At 41.5% G+C, this 19,753-nt stretch overlaps 1 protein-coding gene across 1 annotated transcript in view; it reads left to right on the top strand.

Annotated features, from left to right (window-relative positions):
- The window catches only part of pnpla7b (patatin-like phospholipase domain containing 7b), a gene marked incomplete in the record, with an annotated part of 164,612 nt that overhangs the window by 49,769 nt on the left and 95,090 nt on the right, over positions 1 to 19,753 (top strand). Inside the window, 6 exon segments of the mRNA XM_037679949.1 lie at positions 7,248 to 7,328; positions 7,415 to 7,535; positions 7,627 to 7,704; positions 9,551 to 9,621; positions 17,970 to 18,119; positions 18,756 to 18,833. Coding sequence (XP_037535877.1) covers positions 7,248 to 7,328; positions 7,415 to 7,535; positions 7,627 to 7,704; positions 9,551 to 9,621; positions 17,970 to 18,119; positions 18,756 to 18,833 — 579 coding nt within the window.

Raw genomic sequence — 19,753 nt, 5'->3', positions numbered from 1 at the left:
ACGTTCATCTTCAGCTCAGTTGAGGTTCTGTTACATGTCCACGGCCTTGGGGAAGGGAGGGGTGAGGAAACAGTCAAAGCATCTTTGTTGTTTTCAAAACATTCCAGGAGGAGTTTAGATAAGTCCGGCGTCAAGGCCACAGTTTGGGTCAGGCAGAACTCGTAATTGTTGTTTCTGCCTTTAAAGTCTCGCTGGTACATATTCTTTGAGGGAAACTCCAAAACAGCCGAATTGATCCTTTACTCCAAAAGTCGAGCTCACAGCTTCTCCAGATTATTCCACCATTCATGAGTGCTGCCAGGAAGATCACAGTCCTGATAACAGCTGCTCCAATTCCCTGTCACAGCTCCACATTCAGTCCGAGCACTGTCGAGCTTCAACACCTCTACAATAATTTGTAGACAACCAAATTCCACCAACCCAAACAGTAGAATCTAGTTGTCATCATGAATCCAATTTGTCCTTCAGAGTTCAGGGGGTCCTCCTTACCCTGACTCCTGTCGGGAGAAGTTGATCGATTTTGTTGAGAGACCAGCTGATCCTTCCAATTAAGAGGTATGCAGGGATAAAAAAGAGGCTTTTTTAAGGGTTCACAGGACAAAAGAGCGCAGCAGGGAAGTGGGTGGGGGGTCAGAGAGGGAAAAACGTCTGGTTTCACCCTAGAGTAGCAAGAAAAAAAAAAATCTGTTATCCGTTAATATCAAAACCAACAAGAATTACAACTCATAGTGCTACAATAATAGATAATATTTTCACAAATATAACAAATGGAGATGTGATGGGAGGTATTTTAATAAGTGATTTAAGTGATCACTTACCAGTTTTCACTATTTATAAAAATAATCAAAGCATTACAAAAGAAATTACAATTAAGAAAAAAACAATAAACACATCAAAAAAATCATTGGACAAATTAAAAGATGTTTTACATAAACACAACTGGAAAGACGTGTAAGTTGATGATGTGAACAGATCATATGATGACTTTATGAATATTTTAGGAGCTCTGTGTGAAAAGAATTGTGTGCAAAATAATTATACAAAGAGAAATGTTGACCAACCATGGACGACGAAAGGGTTGAGAAATGCTTTTAAAAAAATAATTATTTGTATACATGTTTCTTGAAATTGAGAACACAAGAAGGAATATTATGGTGATTTATTAAATAAAAGTAATGGTGATATGAAAGCTACATGGCAAGTAATAAATAGTGTTCTGAAAAGTCATAAAGCAAAAACAGGTATTTTACAATATTTTTTGAAGGATGACGATGAAATCCATGATGAAAATGAAATTGTAAATGGATTTAATCATTATTTTGTGAATGTTGGATCAAGCCTTGCAGCTAAAATACCAAAAGTAGACAATAATGTGAACCATTCAGTTATAGGTTGTGACAACAGTATTTTTCTTAATGGAACTGACAAAGAAGAAATAATGAATGTAGTAAAAAAATCTTACAGATAAGAGATCAAAAGACTGGGTGGACATGGATATGATGTTTGTAAAGGACATAATGAGTTATGTTATCGAGCCGTTTACATATATTTGTAATTTATCATTTTCAAAAGGAATATTTCCAGACAATATGAAAGTAGCTAAGGTAGTTCCTCTCTTTAAAAATGGTGATAAATGTGTGTTCAATAATTATAGACCAATATCCTTATTACCACAGTTCTCAAAAATTCTAGAAAAACTATTTGTGACCAGATTAGATAAATTTATTACTAAACAAAACATTCTAAGTAGCAGTCAGTATGGGTTTAGAGCAAAAAACTCTACATTAATGACTCTCATGGAATTAATAGAACAAATAACTACTGCTGTCGATCAAAAACAATATTGTGTTAGTATTTTTGTTGATTTAAAAAAAGCATTCGATACTATTGACCACACTATTCTCCTTGAAAAATTGAATAAATATGTTATAAGAGGACCAGCATTACACTGGGTATCTAGCTATTTGAAAGATAGGAAACAGTTTGTACAAATAAATGGTGTAAGATCTCTGCAATATCACTTGTGGAGTTCCTCAAGGCTCTGTACTTGGACCAAAGTTATTTATTTTATATGTGAATGACTTAGTAAATGTATCAGGACTCCTTAAATGTGTCCTTTTTGTAGATGACGCCACATTTTTTTGTTTGGGTAAAGATATAAAACGGATGTTGGAATTGATGAAGACAGAATTTGATAAAATACAAACTTGGTTTAAACTTAATAAATTATCATTAAATTTAGATAAAACTAAATACATGATATTCAGTAACAAAAAGAGAACTGTTGACGATCCATTTAAAATTGAGGGTGTTGAGATTTGTAGAGTTAATGAGATGAAATTTTTGAGTGTAATCATTGATGAACAGCTAACATGGAAAAATCACATAAATTCTGTAAGAACAAAAATAGCTAAATCTATTGCAGTACTATACAAAGTCAGATAATTATTAAATGATAAAGCTCTGTACATGTTGTATAACACAATCATTGTTCCACATTTAATCTATTGCATTGATGTTTGGGGGAAAGCATGTAAAACATTTACAAAACCTATTTTTATTTTACAGAAAAGAACTGTAAGAATTATCACCAGAAAGCATTACAGTCACCCATCAAGCACATTATTTTATCAACTGAAGTTATTGAAGTTCCATGATTTGGTAGATTATAGTATTTTATCAGTTATGTATAGGGCTCAAAATAACGCATTACCGTTAAATATCCAAAGAAATTTTGTTAAAAGACAAAGTTGTTATAATCTTAACGGGATAGAGATGTTTGTCAAACCAAAATTCAGAACTAGTCTGAAGGGAAGGTCTACCTCAATCCAAGGAATTGGATTGTGGAATGGTCTAGAGAGTGATGTTAAAAATGTCAAGTCAATGTGTACATTTAAGAAAAAGATCAAAGCTGAATTGTTAAAAAAAAATATATATATGAAGTAGCTTAGTGTGTATTGTGTTAGAGTTAAGCCCCCAGTATACTGCCGCATACGTGTACTGTACGCAGAGGGTTCAGACTTCGTACTCCAGTGTACACCCTGAGCGGCTGCAGAGCAGCTTCACAGACAAGGGGCGTTTACCTTCAGGACAACTTGAGGTCGCCGATTGGTCATTTGCTGACACGCCTACTGGATTAATTGACAGGTTGGATAAAAGAAAAAAGCGAGCGCTGGCAGCCTCAGTCACAGCGGTGTTCTGTGTTTATATGTTGTTAATAAAAAGATCTAAAAAATATATTTTTTTAAACGGAGCGCTGGCTCTACAGCCCACACATTAGACCAGCCCACCAGTAAATCTCCAAACCCTCCCGCAGCCACGCTGGACCTGAGTTTAATTCGCTTGGGACAAATTCCTTAATTTGTCACCATTTCAGTCATGGCATCAACGGAGGAGGAAGAGATCACTGCCTCTTGGCAAAAAAACAAAAGAAAAGGCCAGATCAGAGATGAAAAAGGGGAAATTAATACATTGGTGTCCCATACAAAACAGTCCGTCGCTGGGCAGTTTATTGTGCGACACCGCATACACGTACGTGGTCGTAAAAATTTGAGCTTTGCACGGACATGCCCTGGAGGGTACACTCGTACCTCTGCGTACGTACGTGCATACCACTGCGTATGGATGTACGCGGCAGTATACTGGGGGCTTTAGAAAAATTAGAAAGAGTTATTTGTTTTGTTTTGTTACTTAAAGATTATTATCATTGAACTACAGGTCTTTCTCAAAAAATTAGCATATTGTGATAAAGGTAATTATTTTCCATTATGTAATGATAAAAATGAAACTTTCATATATTTCAGATTAATTGCACACCAACTGAAATATTTCAGGTCTTTAATTGTTTTAATACTGATGATTATGGCATACAGCTCATGAAAACCCAAAATGCCTGTCCCAAAAAATTAGCATATCATGAAAAGGTTCTCTAAACAAGCTATTAACCTAACCATCTGAATCAACGACGTAACTCTAAACACCTGCAAAAGATTCCTGAGGCTTTTAAAAACTCCCAGCCTTGTTCATTACTCAAAACCGCAATCATGGGTAAGACTGCCGACCTGACTGCTGTCCAGAAGGCCATCATTGACACCCTCAAGCAAGAGGGTAAGACACAGAAAGAAATTGCTGAACGAATAGGCTGTTCCGAGAGTGCTGTATCAAGGCACCTCAATGGGAAGTCTGTGGGAAGGGAAAAGTGTGGCAGAAAACGCTGCACAACGAGAAGAGGTGACCGGACCCTGAGGAGGATTGTGGAGAAGGGCCGATTCCAGACCTTGGGGGACCTGCGGAAGCAGTGGACTGAGTCTGGAGTAGAAACATCCAGAGCCACCGTGCACAGGCGTGTGCAGGAAATGGGCTACAGGTGCTGCATTCCCCAGGTCAAGCCACTTTTGAACAAGAGACTGTGTCAGAAGCATCTCGCCTGGGACTGCTGCTGAGTGGTCCAAAGTTATGTTCTCTGATTACAGTAAATTTTGCATTTCCTTTGGAAATCAAAGTCCCAGAGTCTGGAGGAAGACAGGAGACACATAATTCACATTGCTTGAGGTCCAGTGTCAAGTTTCCACAGTCACTGGGGTGTCATGTCATCTGCTGGTGTTGGTCCTCTGTGTTTTATCAAGGGCAGGGTCAATGCAGCTAGCTATCAGGAGATTTTGGAGCACTTCATGCTTCCATCTGCTGAAAAGCTTTATGGAGATGAAGATTTCATTTTTCAGCACGACCTGGCACCTGCTCACAGTGCCAAAACCACTGGTAAATGGTTTACTGACCATGGTATTACTGTGCTCAATTGGCCTGCCAACTCTCCTGACCTGAACCCCATAGAGAACCTGTGGGATATTGTGAAGAGAAAGTTGAGAGACGCAAGACCCAACACTCTGGATGAGCTTAAGGCCGCTATCGAAGCATCCTGGGCCTCCATAACACCTCAGCAGTGCCACAGGCTGATTGCCTCCATGCCACGCCGCATTGAAGCAGTCATTCATGCAAAAGGATTCCCGACCAAGTATTGAGTGCATAACTGAACATGATTATTTGAAGGTTGGCGTTTTTTGTATTAAAAACACTTGTCTTTCATTGGTGGGATGAAATATGCTAATTTTTTGGGACAGGCATTTTGGGTTTTCATGAGCTGTATGCCATAATCATCAGTATTAAAACAATTAAAGACCTGAAATATTTCAGTTGGTGTGCAATGAATCTGAAATATATGAAAGTTTCATTTTATCATTACATTATGGAAAATAATGACCTTTATCACAATATGCTAATTTTTTGAGAAGGACCTGTAATTGTTTGAAAAAAGGGGCAGATATAATAAGATTTTTTCTTCTTTCTGCTGCCTTTCATTTTAAATCTCCTGTATTTTTTTATAGTTTATGAAATTGTTTTGTTTTGTTTTTTAAAATGAATAAACTTTATACCATACCATACATTAAAGTAATATAATCTATAGTAAAATAGAAATGTATTTCAATCTCATTCATTCATTCATTCAGCCTTTATTTAAACAGATAAGTCACATTGAGCCTCAAAGACTCATTTACAAGTGAGACCTGTTTGGACAGACAATAAAAATAGGTGAAAAATGACACAGGGTTTGGAGACAAAAAAAATTTTCCTAACACACTTTTAACCTCTGTTTGAAGGTCAACAATGTGATAATGAAAAAAAAATCTCTCACATGAGCACATAATGATGCTGACATTATGTGGGGTGGGGACAAAGGTGGTGAGCATGTTCAGAGACAACACACAGAGGCACTGCAGAGTTCAGTTAAAATCACTCAGTTCAAATAGTTCTCTCTGGAGAGATCAGTGCACACTCGGGGGTTGCCGAGGACGACCAGAGACGAATCCAGAGTCCTGAAATTATGACAGAATGTTTATTCAGCTGGCTCCTCTGAAAAGTCCATGGAAATTCCTCAATAGGAAAGGGAGTGTCTGAGCATCAGGTTACTAAAACTTCCAGGTGGATTGAGATAACATGGCCTGTCAAGGCCAGTCAGGGAGCCGAATTCAGATAAACACGATTGTTTTGGGGACAGGCAGAATTTTAATGACATCTACCTCAAGTCTGTGTTGGTCCACTCGCTTCTGAAACGTCCAAATTAAATGACCATACCAATGGAACGTGCCTGAAAATAATCCCCGAGATCTGATCCATTCTGCCAAGAGTCTGGGTGCTCGAGGCACGAACCAAGCCGTCATATAAGGCAGGCAGCCTGACCAGATCCAGATTTGCTGCCGACAACTTCCTTGTTTGTTGATAGACCAGGAACCAGTTATCATAAATCCAATTATAAATGTGTCCTTAAAATCCACAGATGACAGCAGAGATAGACACGTCATCAAGTCTTCAAAGTTGATGAGATAGCCAGCTGCGTGCATGCCAACAGGGCAAATCGGCTAGCCTAAAGCCTGTCTTCTCTTCAAAGAAATGTTATTAATTGTGTTGAGGGACCAACTGGCCAAATCCATGTCTATAGTTATGATTTAGAAGATTTGTAGAAGAAAGGCTCTAAAGTAGTTTCACAGACAGGACAGAGCAAAAGCAAAGTGGAGAGGGAGAGGAGGCGTCGTCCGCCCTTGAGAAGAGCAAGATCAACAATATTCATCAACTGTACATTTAAAAATGTACGAAATGAGAAAAGTTTTAAAAGTCCAACACATGTATAAAGAATTTCCACTCATACGCGTGTGACCTTCATCTCTCGCGCAATACTCTGCCTGAAATTGTTCATCGTGTCAACTCCCAGTCAGTACTGGTTTAATGTGATTTAAATCCTGTTCCTTTCTTTTTTGTTTCCAGTTTGGTGTGTTTGATCTATGTCTTCTTTTCAGTTTCTAACTTATTTTTGTGGTGACAGTACAGCACCACTTACAGGCCTGGCATAGTAACGGCAGTAACGTTTTCTGTTTGTTCACAAGGAAGAAAATGTTTGTACTAGGAATGCCCCCAAGTGTACAAGAATAACAATTGTTTTGTAAAGACGGCATTCCTGTTTCCCCTGAGACTCAGATCATCCTATGTTGAAGCATCAAGAAGTTTTATCCATTTTGGTTAAACCTTGAAAAATTAATTTTAAGCAATCTTGTGAGACAGTGTAATGTCACCCTCTGAGTACGTGTGGTAAATTAATCTTAGATAATATCACATCAAACTTTAGCTCATATATAAAACTAGTTAAGTTATAGTCTTCTTTGCTTTGGCTAATGTGAGATTTCTTTCTCTTCCTGTAGATCATCATGGTGCGTCTTCAGAGAGTGACGTTCCTTGCTCTACACAACTACCTCGGTCTGACCACTGAGCTTTTCAACCCGGTACTTTACAGAACAGCAGTTAGTACGACACACGTAGTTTGTTTAGCATTATTTTGAATGACTTTTTTGAATTGTGTATTTAACAGGAGAGTCAAGCTATCTCCTTGGTGTCAGTGGCAAACGTTCTGGGTGAAGCTTCTCAGCACAAAGGTTACCGCAAGCAGTCGTCTCATTCTGAGGACTCGGGCTCAGAAAAAACTGATGCAGGTCTAAAATAATTGAAAACACTTTTTATAGAAGGCTGCATATATTTGATAGTATTTCTCAGAAGTCTTTTTTTTTTTTTAAACATCAACAGAGAAATTCAGCCCTTCTGACATGTCCACAGCTAAATACAAGAAGACTCCCTCTTTGCCTAATTCAAGTGCTGCTACAGGTAAACAAACATCAAAGATTCTGCTTGTAAACAAACACAAACATTAATAAATAGATGCATATATACAGGGCGGCTGTGGTTGAGTGGTTAGAGCAGTCGTCCTCCAATGCAAGAGTTGGGTGTTCGAATCCACCAGCAGTCACATGCCGAATTGTCCCTGGGCAAGACACTGAACCCCTCGTTGCCTCCGATGTGTGACCCATCAGTGTATGAATGTGATAAAGCACTGATTAGTCTCTTTAGAATGATTTGTTCAATTAGCTTTGTAGAGATCTAGTAGAGAGCTGTATGAATGGGTAAATGAGGCACAGATTGTAGTGTAAAGCGCTTTGAGTATCTCGATAAGATAGAAGGGCGCTATATAAGTACAGTCCATTTACCATATGTATTTGGGTAAAAGGGTGGATTGCTCTCTTTGGGTTGAGGGTGAGGTTCTGCCTCAAGTGGAGGAGTTCAAGTATCTTGGGGTTTTGTTCACGAGTGAGGGAAGAATGGAGCATGAGATCGATCGATGGCTTGGTGCAGTGCCTGCAGTATTGTAGACTCTGTGCCGATACATTGTGGTGAATATAAAGCTGAGCTATAAGACAAAGCTCTCCGTTTACTGGTTGGTCTATGTTCCTACCCTCATCTATGATCACGACTTCTGTGTAGTGACAGAAACAATGAGATCATGAATACAGGTGGTTAAAATGAGTTTCCTCTGCAGGGTAGCTGGACTCTCCCTTAGAGATAGGGTGAGAAGTTCAGTTATCAGGAGAGAATCGGAATAGGACCGCTGCTCCTCCACATCGAGAGGAGCCAGTTGAGGTGGTTCAGGCATCTGGTAAGGATGCTTCCTTGGCACCTCCCTAGCGGCATTTTCGACTGGGAGGAGACCCCGGGGCAGACCCAGGACACACTGTAGAGACTATGTCTCTCAGTTGACCTGGGAACACCTTGGAGTCCTCCGAGAAGAGCTAGAAGAGGTGGCTGTGGAAAGAGATCTCTGGACCTCCCTGCTCAAGCTGCTGCCCCCGATACCTGACTTCAGAACAAGATGAAGATGATGTGTGTGTGTGTGTGTATGTATGTATGGATGTATGGATGGATGGATGGATGTATAGATGGATGGATGGATGGATGGATTAGGGTTTAGGCAATGGACATATATACCTCTCTCTACGTGGACATATATACCTCTCTCTACGATTGGTGTTCATCTGCTGCTATTCTGATAGTTTTTTAGCCTGAATTTAGGTTAAATCTGATAATGTGTGGTGATGTGGAGAGAGCTGTGTCCTCACAATGTGACAAGAGCTGCAACACTTTTGGAACAAAGAGCTGACAGGCTCCAAACTAAAAAGTGTTTTAAACAGAGTTCTAGTTTAAGGCTGTGCACACTTATTAGGGGTGGCTGTGGCTGAGTGGTTAGAGCACTTTTCCTCCAATGCGATGGTTGGGGGTTCGAATCCACCAGCAGTCACATGCTGAAGTTTCCCTGGGTAATACACTGAACCCCTCATTGCCTCTGATGTGTGACCCATCAGTGTATGAATGTGATCTAAAGCACTGATTAGTCTCTTTAGAATGATTTGTTCTATTATCTTTGTAGAGATCTAGTAGAGTGCTGTATGAATGGATAAATGAGGACACAGATTGTATTGTAAAGCGCTTTGAGTGTCTTGATCAGATAGAAAGACGCTGTATAAGTACAGTCCATTTACTTATGCAAACACTTTGTTTTTTTCTCCTTAATGAATATTTAAGGTTGATTATATATTTAAGACATTTTGCCAGGGTGGTGTAGACTTTTTAGATCTACTGTGTTTGTTCATGTGGCCGTAATAGCCTTTGTGTTTTTCAGGTGAAACGCCAGTCGAAGTTTACAGAGGGTACGAACAGACTCAATCTGCCAAAGAGGAAACGGCAGTGAAGGTTTCTGTTTTTATTGTCACCAGCCATAGAAAGGCATTGTTTTTACCGTTGTGAATCTTTGTGTGTGTGTGTGCATATGTTTGTCTGTCTGTTAACTAATGGACTCAAGCCAACACCAAAATAGCTATAACTCACTAATTTTTATACACCTGTCAAAAGGCATAAAAAATGTGTAAGGTACATTGTGGTATAGTCAGTACGTCCATAAACTTTCTCTTGTCTCGTCCATAACTTCTGATCCGCTGAAGATACTTTATTAAAACTTCATAAACTTATGAATCATCACTAGATGAAGTGTCATGTAACTTTTCATCAACCCATTCTCAAGGTCCTGGTCACAAATCAAGGTCAAAGTTTATACAAAATCGTTCCTTGTCCCTTCTATAACTTCCATTCCACTCAAGACTAATGACTCGTACCTGCAAGCTTGTTGTTTTCCAGAAAAATTTGCAGATTTCAAACCAAACACATTGTTTACATGAATCATCTATGTCATGATTTTAGGTAATTGTTTGACCCACGTGCAGTAAAGCTCCCAGAGAAACCAATAAAGGTTTAAGAATTTATTTCACTCAAAGGAATGGTAATAGGAGATGTTGTTCAGGGAAGGTATGGACCTGGGAGCCAACGAGGTCAGAACTGCTAACCGGGTCTCCGAAGACAAACAGAGGAGAGGTGAGTAGAGGGTTGAGTTCTTGAATGATTGAAAGAAGAAGACTGCTTACTTGAGGTTGCGGGGTTATCAGCCAAGGAGAGGTGAGTGGGATCCGAGATGGCTGAGATTAATGCCAAGGGGCTCGATGGAGGACGGCACAGGCTCGATCAGAACACAGGTGGAATGAGGAGTCCAGCAAACAGCCAAGGTTTAAATATGATCCAGGAATGGCAGAAGTTTGCAGCTGACTGGGTTGGAACGGAATCCAAAATGGAGGCAGGAGTAACCTGGGGTTTAGGGTAAGAGCACCAAATTAACAAAAGTAAGGAGGTCAATAAAACAACAAGATAGAGAGAGCTCAAAGGGCTATGAGTTACCACAAAGGTTAACACTCTGGCACTGAAGGATTGGCAGGAGCTTCCTCTTAAGCTTCTCTTGATGAGAGCAAGTCAAGTCAAGTCAACTTTATTTATAGAGCACATTTAAAACAGAACCTGTTATCAAAGTGCTTAACAACAACAACAATCAATGAGTAAATTAAAGAGAAAAATATATAAACATATATATACAATACACTAATAATGATAATAACTGAAGAATTAATAAAAAGCATTTAAAACATAAGGTCACAGATTAAAAAACACTAGAACAATTTACACTGTATGAAATGCCTGAGAGAACAGATGTGTTTTTAGCAGGGATTTGAAGTGAGGAAGGGAGGTGGCCTGCCTGATGTTGGGGGGCAAGTTGTTCCACAGTTTGGGGCCCATGACTGAAAAAGCCCGATCTCCTCTGAGCTTCAGTCTTGTTTTTGGAACAGCCAAAAGCAGCTGATCAGATGATCTCAGGGCCCGAGAGGGAACGTAAGGTTCCAGAAGCTCAGAGAGGTAAAGGGGTGCAAGGCCATTTAGGCATTTGAAGGTCAGCAGAAGAATTTTAAAAACTATCCTCGTAGGAACAGGGAGCCAGTGAAGGGAGGACAGAACTGGAGTAATATGTTCAGACCTACGAGTTCCGGTTAAAAGCCGAGCAGCAGCATTCTGGACGAGCTGAAGACGTGAGATGGAGGCCTGGCTGATCCCAGCATACAGTGCGTTGCAATAGTCCAATCGGGTCGTGACAAAGGCGTGGACTAGTTTCTCAAGGTTGGGTCTGGACAACACTGGCTTGAGTTTAGCTACCTGTCTTAGTTGGAAGAAGCTTTTCTGCAGAACAGAGTTGATTTGTTTGTCAAACTTAAAATCAGAGTCTAAAACCATCCCGAGATTTTTACCAGACTGCTTCAGATATGGCTGAAGAGAGTCCAGGTTGACAGGATCAGTGGTGGCAGTTGAGCTAGGGCTATAAACAATGACTTCGGTCTTGTCATTGTTAAAACTTAAGAAATTTGAAGCCATCCAGGCCCTAATGTCATCCAGACATTTTAACTGCGGGTGAATGGAGCAAACACTTGCTGGTTTCACAGGCAGGTAGATCTGGCAGTCATCAGCATAGCAATGGAATGAAAGACCGTGTTTCCTCAGGATGGACCCCAGTGGGAGCAAATAAAGTGAGAACAGAAGGTGTCCAAGAATTGAACCCTGTGGGACCCCACATGAAAGAGGTAATGAGGCGGATACATTGTTACCAACCTTGACACAGAAGCTCCTGCCACTCATGTATGAGCGGAACCATTCTAATGCAGCACCTGTGATCCCAACCCACTGTTCCAGCCGTGATATAAGGATACTGTGGTCAACAGTATCAAAAGCAGCAGTAAGGTTCAGGAGCACAAGTACCACAAATTGACCAGAATCGTTTGAGATCATAATGTCGTTACAAACCCTTACTAATGCTGTTTCAGTGCTGTGGAGTTGCTTAAAACCAGATTGAAAAATTTTGAAGATTCTGTTCTCATTCAAAAACTTGTTTAATTGAATGAAAACTATTTTCTCCAGGATTTTGGACAGGAAGGGAAGTTTTGAGATTGGTCTGAAATTTGAGCAAGTCGAAGGGTCAAGTCCAGGTTTCTTAATTAACGGATGAACTACTGCATGTTTGAAAACATCGGGAACCACACTTGTCACAATACTACTATTTATAATAGTAAGAACAGAGGGTCCAATCGTGGGTAGAACTTGTTTGAAAAACGATGCAGGAATGGGGTCAGCGGGGGAACCGGAGGGTTTCATCTGATCAACGACTTTGTTTAGAAACGGGAGTGAAATGGGTTCAAACTGTTTGAAGACAGCTGAGCAAGGGACAAAGACAGAAGGATCAGTTGTGGACTGGGGGATGGATGACCTAATCAACTCTACCTTATCAGCAAAGTATCTGGTAAAGTTGTTGCAGATGTCAACGGAGGCCTCCATGCTGGTAGACCGAGGCACGTTTAAAATTGAATTTACGGTATTAAAAAGAACACGGGGATTATGACTGTTTGAAGCAATGATTTGGGAGAAGTATTTGTTCTTTTCAGATTTAACGATGCTCTGATAGTCTTTCAAACATGTTTTTAACATAATAAAAGAAACCTGTAATTTGTCCTTTTTCCACTTGCGTTCAGCTCTCCTGCATAGACGTTTGGCCGTTCGAGTGGTAGCGTTCAACCAGGGGTGTGGTGCCCGCTTTGGTCACCTGATTTTTAGCGGGGCCACGAAGTCTAAGATCTTGGAGCAGGTCACATCATGCCTACTGAGCAGCTCCTGTGTACTAATACAGGCAGAGGTTTCAGGGACTGAAGCAGCATCAGTAATGAATGCAGAGGAAAAAAGAGCAGCGGTTGAAGAGTTAAATATCCGACAACTCCTGGCTGGAGCGGGGGATTTAGACTCATGAATAACAGAGGTTTGGAATGAAATGGGTTTGTGATCTGAAACAATAGCATCCCCAATTTCCATATTAACCACAGATAAACCGAGAGACAGAACTAAATCAAGTGTATGGCCCTGTTGATGAGTTGGACCAACAACATTTTGCACAAGGTTGAAAGATTGGATCAGATTTAGCAACTCCTGCACCAAAGGCTTGTCAGGACAGTAAACGTGCACATTAAAGTCTCCCAGAATCAAGACCCTGTCGTAATTGAGCAGTATTCCAGTCAGAAAGTCAGAAAATTCACTTATGAAGTTTTTGTTGTATGAGGGTGGTCTGTAGATCAGGCTGTACATTGTTGGGTTGGAGCAGCCAAGCTCAAAATACAGCAGTTCAAAACTCTGAAATGTCACAGCCTGTAGCTGTCTGCAGTTCCAGAGCTTTTTAAAAACTGTTAATAATCCACCACCCCTACCAGAAGTCCTTGGAGCATTAAAAAAGGCACAATCCGCCGGCAAAAGTTCAGAAAAAACACAACTCACCAGGGACGAGCCAGGTCTCTGTAACAAACATGAATTCCAGTCCATTGGAGCAGAAATAATCATTTAAGATAAAAGTTTTATTTACCAGTGACCTCACATTCAGCAGAACAATCTTTGTAGAACCAGTAGATGAAGGTAAAGCTGTGCTCGGAGCACAGATCAGCTGTTTCAGACTTCTGGAGTTTGAACCGCGCCTCCAAGGACCAGAGACGCCGCAGCTGTGCGCGCGCCCGCGACGCGAGCCAGGCTCGACTACGGGGATCAGGCAGGACCCAGCAGGATCAGCGAAGCACCCGGACAAGCGAATATCCAGCAAATGGTCGGCAGAAGATGATGCAGCAGAAGGACCCAAGTTGGTTAAGTTCCTCTGGAGACGGCCGAAAACACCGCAGCCGCGCGCGCGCCCGCTGCGTGTACCAGGCCCGGGCACCTGGAGCGAGCTGGAGTTGAGTGGGCCAGCGAAGCATCCGGATGGACAGTTTAACGTCTGATGGTCAGTAGCGGATGACGAAGCAGCAGAGAGCTTGAAGCTGGCTTTAATCCTCACGAGACGGCCGGCACGTCTCCCACGGCGCCTGGAGCGATGTTTTCGGGTGGGCAGAAACGCCACGCGCTTCAGGTAAACCGGGACATCAACAAGCAGAGGGGGTGGGGGTCCAGAGCCCTGATCAAAGTGGTTGAACAAGGTGGGATTTGCAGTAGATAACTGTATATTTAAAAGTTGTTGGCGATCATAAACAAGCAGTGAGTTTATGACACCGAAGAAAAATGACAAAAACAGAAAAAAAACAATCAAAACAGACAGAGGTGAACGGCAAGTTACCAGCACCAGCGCCATCTTCCCGGAAGTCTCAGATGAAGAGCAGATGAATTTCAGGTGTGTGTGAGCACACCTGCAGCCACCAGCCCTGCCAGCCGGCTCCTTGGCGCCATCTGGTGGAATACTAAAAGAACTGATGGTAAAGGTGAAACACAGATCCCAACATCACACCCCCCCCCCCCCCCCCAACGACCGCCTCCTGGCAGCCCAGATGACGTAGAAGGAAGAGACGAGAGGTAATCAGAAATTAGCGAGGGGTCACAGATATAGGAACGGGGCACCCATTGACGGTCCTCAGGACCGTAGCCCTCCCATTCAACGAGGTACTGCCAGCCATGGCCCCGTCGACGGGAGTCCACGATCCGTCTGACTGTATAGACAGGGTGCCCTTGATTGTCCTGGGCGGGTGGAGGGGCGTCGGCTGGAGGCCACAACGTGCTGGTAAGGACTGGTTTTAACTTGGGAGACATGGAACGTGGGATGGACATGGAGATTGGATGGTAGACGAAGGCGAACAGCCGTGGGACTGATGATGGACTCGATGACGTATGGACCACTGTAACGTGGGGCAAGTTTCTTGGAGATCGATTTGAAGGGGATGTCACGGGAAGAGAGCCAAACCCTCTGTCCAGGTGAGTATTTAGGTGCTGTAATGCATCTACGATCTGCAAAGCGACGGTTCTGCTTGGCTGTGCGTTGAAGAGCTGAAATAGTTTGGGACCAGATATGTCTGCAGTGTCGGATGTGATGGTGAATTGAAGCGCCCAAAATTTCTCTCTCAGCCGGGAAGAGAAGAGGCTGGTAACCAATGGATATTTCGAAAGGAGAAAAACCGGTGGCTACTGAGGTGTGCGAGTTATGTGCGTATTCTACCCATGGAAGAAACTTGCTCCAATCAGAGGGATTAGTGGAGGTGAGACATCTGAGGGTTGATTCTAACTTCTGGTTCATACGTTCTGTCTGACCGTTGGGCTGGGGGTGGTAACCAGAGGTGAGTGAGACTCTTGCATTGAGTGTGAGGCAAAATTGTTTCCATACCTGAGAGATGAACTGGGGTCCTCGGTCAGACAGAACTTCAAGTGGGATACCATGAAGACGGAAGACGTGTTTGACGAGGAGTTGGGCAGTCTGGAAAGCTGATGGGAGTTTTCTGAGTGGGACGAGATGACAAGCTTTAGAAAAACGATCGATGATGGTTAGAATTGTGGTCATACCTTGTGAGAGGGGTAGTCCAGTGACGAAATCCAGAGCAATGTGAGACCAGGGACATTTAGGAATTTCCAGGGGTTGGAGGAATCCAGCGGGAGGTTTGTGAGATGATTTATTGTGAGCACAGACATGACAGGCTAGAACATATTCCTTAACATCCTTCTGCATGGATGGCCACCAAAACCGACGGGAGATGAGGGAAATGGTTCTACTGATACCAGGGTGCACAGAGAATTTGGCTGAATGGAACCAATGGATGAAGCGGGAACGGACTGAGAATGGAACATAAGTTCTGTTAGGTGGACTGTTGCCAGGTTCTGGTTCAGTATGGAGAGCTTGATGAACCACATCCTCAATCTCCCTTGAGAGAGAGCCGACAATGCAGCTTGGAGGTAGAATGGGTGCAGAAGTCCTTTCAGAGCTGTCGGATGAATACTGGCGGGAGAGGGCATCGGGCTTTGTGTTCTTGGAGCCTGGACGAAAAGAGATTGAAAGGTTAAAGCGGGAAAAGAACAAAGACCAACGGGACTGACGGAAGTTATGACGTTTGGCAGATTGCAAATAAGAAAGGTTCTTGTGATCGGTCCAAACCAGCACGGGATGTTCTGCGCCCTCCAGCCAGTGCCGCCACTCCTCTAATGCTAGTTTGATAGCTAGGAGTTTGCGGTCCCCCACGTCATAATTCCTCTCAGCGGGGGAAAGTCTGCGGGAGAAAAAGGCACATGGGTGAAGTCTTTCATCTGCATCGGTTCGTTGAGAAAGTACTGCTCCGACCCCGTGTCGGAGGCATCAACTTCTAAGACAAACTGTTTCGGAGGATCGGGTTGGATGAGGATCACCAGATCCTCTGGTGTTGAAAGCCACCGAATAGTAGTGGGTTTTTAAACCGGACTTGAAAACCGAGAGGGAGGGGGCCTGTCTGACAAGCAGAGGTAACTTGTTCCAAAGTCTTGGTCCTGCTACAAAGGAACGTTCAGACCTCTGCACTCAAGAAACTAAATAGCTACATTACTGGAGGGCACAGTGCAGAAGAGACAAGTCTTCAGCAGGTCGTCTACATCTCAAGGACAGGGGACGCTCTTCTGATGACATCAATTTTAGATATGGAAGTCGGGTGGTCTGAAACAAAAGTGAAAGAAGCCATTTACAATAAATGTGAAAACCAAATGTGATGTGAATTCCAATAGACAGTGTCCCCACTTTGCTCTCATTCAAGGTAAAGGCTGGAGGAGCTGCAATGTTCTTTATTTGAACCAGTGCCTACGCATTGATGGAGGTCTTGTCTCCTCCCCATGCACAGCCAAGGTGTATGTTTGTAAAACCTCCATTTAGAATTAGTCTGAAGGAGCTGCTTTGTAATTCAGGGAACAGGATTGTGGAATTGCCTTGATATCACCATAAAAATTTCTAAAACAATTTATATGTTTAAAAAGATGATGAAGTTAAAATTGTTAGGAAAGTATGGTGTCAAGTGAAGGATGCCTAATATTTTTGTTTTCACTTTGGAGATGTTCAAGCCTAAGTTGTTGTTTGTTTAAAGTTATTTTATATTTTTTTAAATAAGGGACACATATTCTAAGAATATTTTTCTTCTTTCTGCCCCCTTTTCATTCAATGTTTTTTTTTCTTTCTAATGAATTTGCTTTGTTTATTTTGTTTATTTTAAGTGAATGAATACATAAATACAAAGGTGTCACATAAGATTTATTTTTCGCATGAAAAGACTGATTACACTCTAACCTATTAGACAAATGCATGTTTAAACATCAGCAGTGATGTAATAACTCTGTTAATCAAGTACAGTCAACAGAGGAGGCAGGATCCTAAAAGTGTACTGGAACCAAACCTGAGGTCTACTTGTTTTTACAGTCTGCTCTAAACCCAGATCTCCTAACTCATGATCAAAACCCAAGAATCATTTTGGTCGTCTTCAAAATACAAGAGAAGTCCAGTTGTCTCTAACCACTTAGTCCGTCATGTTCTGGCTGATGGAGAATCAACACCAGTGTTAAATGTGGGGTGGTAGTAGTTGAGAGTCATGCACAGCACATACTCTGGGCATTCATTATTGTCAAGGTTTGACCAGTAACTATTTCTCATCATAAGATGGTCATAGTTTAAATCTCTGGCATGAATGGATGCGGGCCTCATGTATTCCTTCAAGGAACAAAAGTCCTTTAACTTCAGGTTTCACTCGTGTTCAACCTGCATGGGTTTGTTGAAGCACCACTTATTCCTGAGTGAGTCAATAAGAGTTCACTGTATTCACATGCATGAAATGTTCACAACAAATGTCTAAACTTCTGTTTTTCTTTCTCTGTCTCCTTAGTCTATCCTAAAGAAGAGTGTGACCATGCAGTACACTCCATCTGCTGTCTACCATTACAGTGATGCTGCAGGAGGAAGCATCCACCATAATAAAGTCAATGCCATTTTCCAAGCTGCTAAAAAGGATCTGCTGCAAGTCGTCCAGCTGCAGGTATCTCACAGAGATAGTAATTAATGATTCTGCAGGTGCTGCAGCAAAAGTCCACCAACTGAGTGTTATGACAGTAACATTTCAGTAAGGCAGTGGGACACCATCTTGGATGCTAGTTTTTCTATTTTCCATCCATCCATTATCTTTACCCGCTTCTTCCTTTTCGGTCATGGGGGTCACTGGTGCCCATGGCCAGCAGTCACTGTGCTTGAGGTGGGAGACACCCTGGACAGGTCTCCATTCCATGACAAGGGACGCATAGAGATGAACATGAGAGATGGGATTCGATCTGACAACCTTCTCGCTGAGAGGCACAAACTCTACCAACTGAGTCACCGTGCTGCCATATTTTTTATTTTATTTTTTTCAAAATCAGTGTTTTGCTTTGAAGCCAAGTCTGTGTTTCACAGCAGATATGAAATAATGGATTAGTTATATTTGTTTTTCAGAAGAAGTCTGTAGGTCAAACAAAATACTTCAAATTAAAGATTTATATGACACTGAAAAATGTTGGGGTTTCAAACCAATAATGCACTTTTGTTCAGTGCTCGTGTTTGTTTAAATCGTTATTAAGGAGTATTTCATTGAGGATCACCTTAAACCTGTCTGTGTTTTATTTATTTATTATGTAACCAGGACCCCGGTCTGCTGGAAGGAAGAGTGACACTTCGTCAGGTCAAAGCTGGTTCTGTTGTGGGCCACCAGGGAGACCAGGTGATGCTAATTAAATTATTGATATTAAATGAACTAATGTAAACTATATTTAAATGAATTATAAACTCTTGAAATAATCTGGAGTCTTCTTTTAAGTTTTGGTCTCAAGTTTCAATAGTTTTCTGGACAATGAGCAATAAAGGGAAATGTCTCTTCTATAACTGAATGCTGCTTAGAACTACTGCTATTATTTGTTATAACACAACTCAGGAAGAGTATCATAAACATTATATGCATTAAACTTGAATATTCTGAACGATTAATATAAATGACGCATCAACATCACCTAAACTAGAAAGTTCCTGGAGAAACTTTGACGGGGACTGCCACGCTGCTGGCAATTCAAATTTTTGATTTTTGATTTTTTTCCCTTGTCCTGCCCGGCATTGTGACACTTAGAATTAGTCTGCGTGTCAAAGTGATGCCCAACGGATTTACTTTCACAAGCAGAGCATTATGGCTGGCCTTAATGATCCACTTGATATATAAATTAAATTTTATTAGAATATACTTTGGGTTTGTTCCAGATGTAATGGACACGGGGACGGAAAACAAAGAAGATAACAAAGCAGAAAAGTGAGAGAAGAATTAAAATGTAAAGAAGGAGATAGGAATAGAGGAGAGAGAGAGAGAGGGATAAAGAGAACACAAATCAACATCATTGAAGTCTGATTCTAGACCTGTGGGGGGAAAAAAACAAAAAACGACAAAACCAAGAAACCACAACAACAAACAACATATATAATGATACTTATTACATCATTAGAAAGTATTTTATACAGTACATGGTCAGGGCCGGATTTAGGAGGATGGGGGCCCCTGGGCTGGAGTCAGGATGGGGGCCCCTGGGCTGGAGTCAATATATGGGGGAAGATATATATATATATATATATATATATATATATATATATATATATATA

This window comes from Nematolebias whitei, chromosome 8 (genome assembly GCF_014905685.2).
Source record: "Nematolebias whitei isolate Nwh7 chromosome 8, NemWhi1, whole genome shotgun sequence".
In the NCBI taxonomy this organism is placed as follows: domain Eukaryota; kingdom Metazoa; phylum Chordata; class Actinopteri; order Cyprinodontiformes; family Rivulidae; genus Nematolebias; species Nematolebias whitei.
Note: the sequence above shows the minus strand (reverse complement) of the source record. Positions and strands in the feature narration are given on the sequence as shown.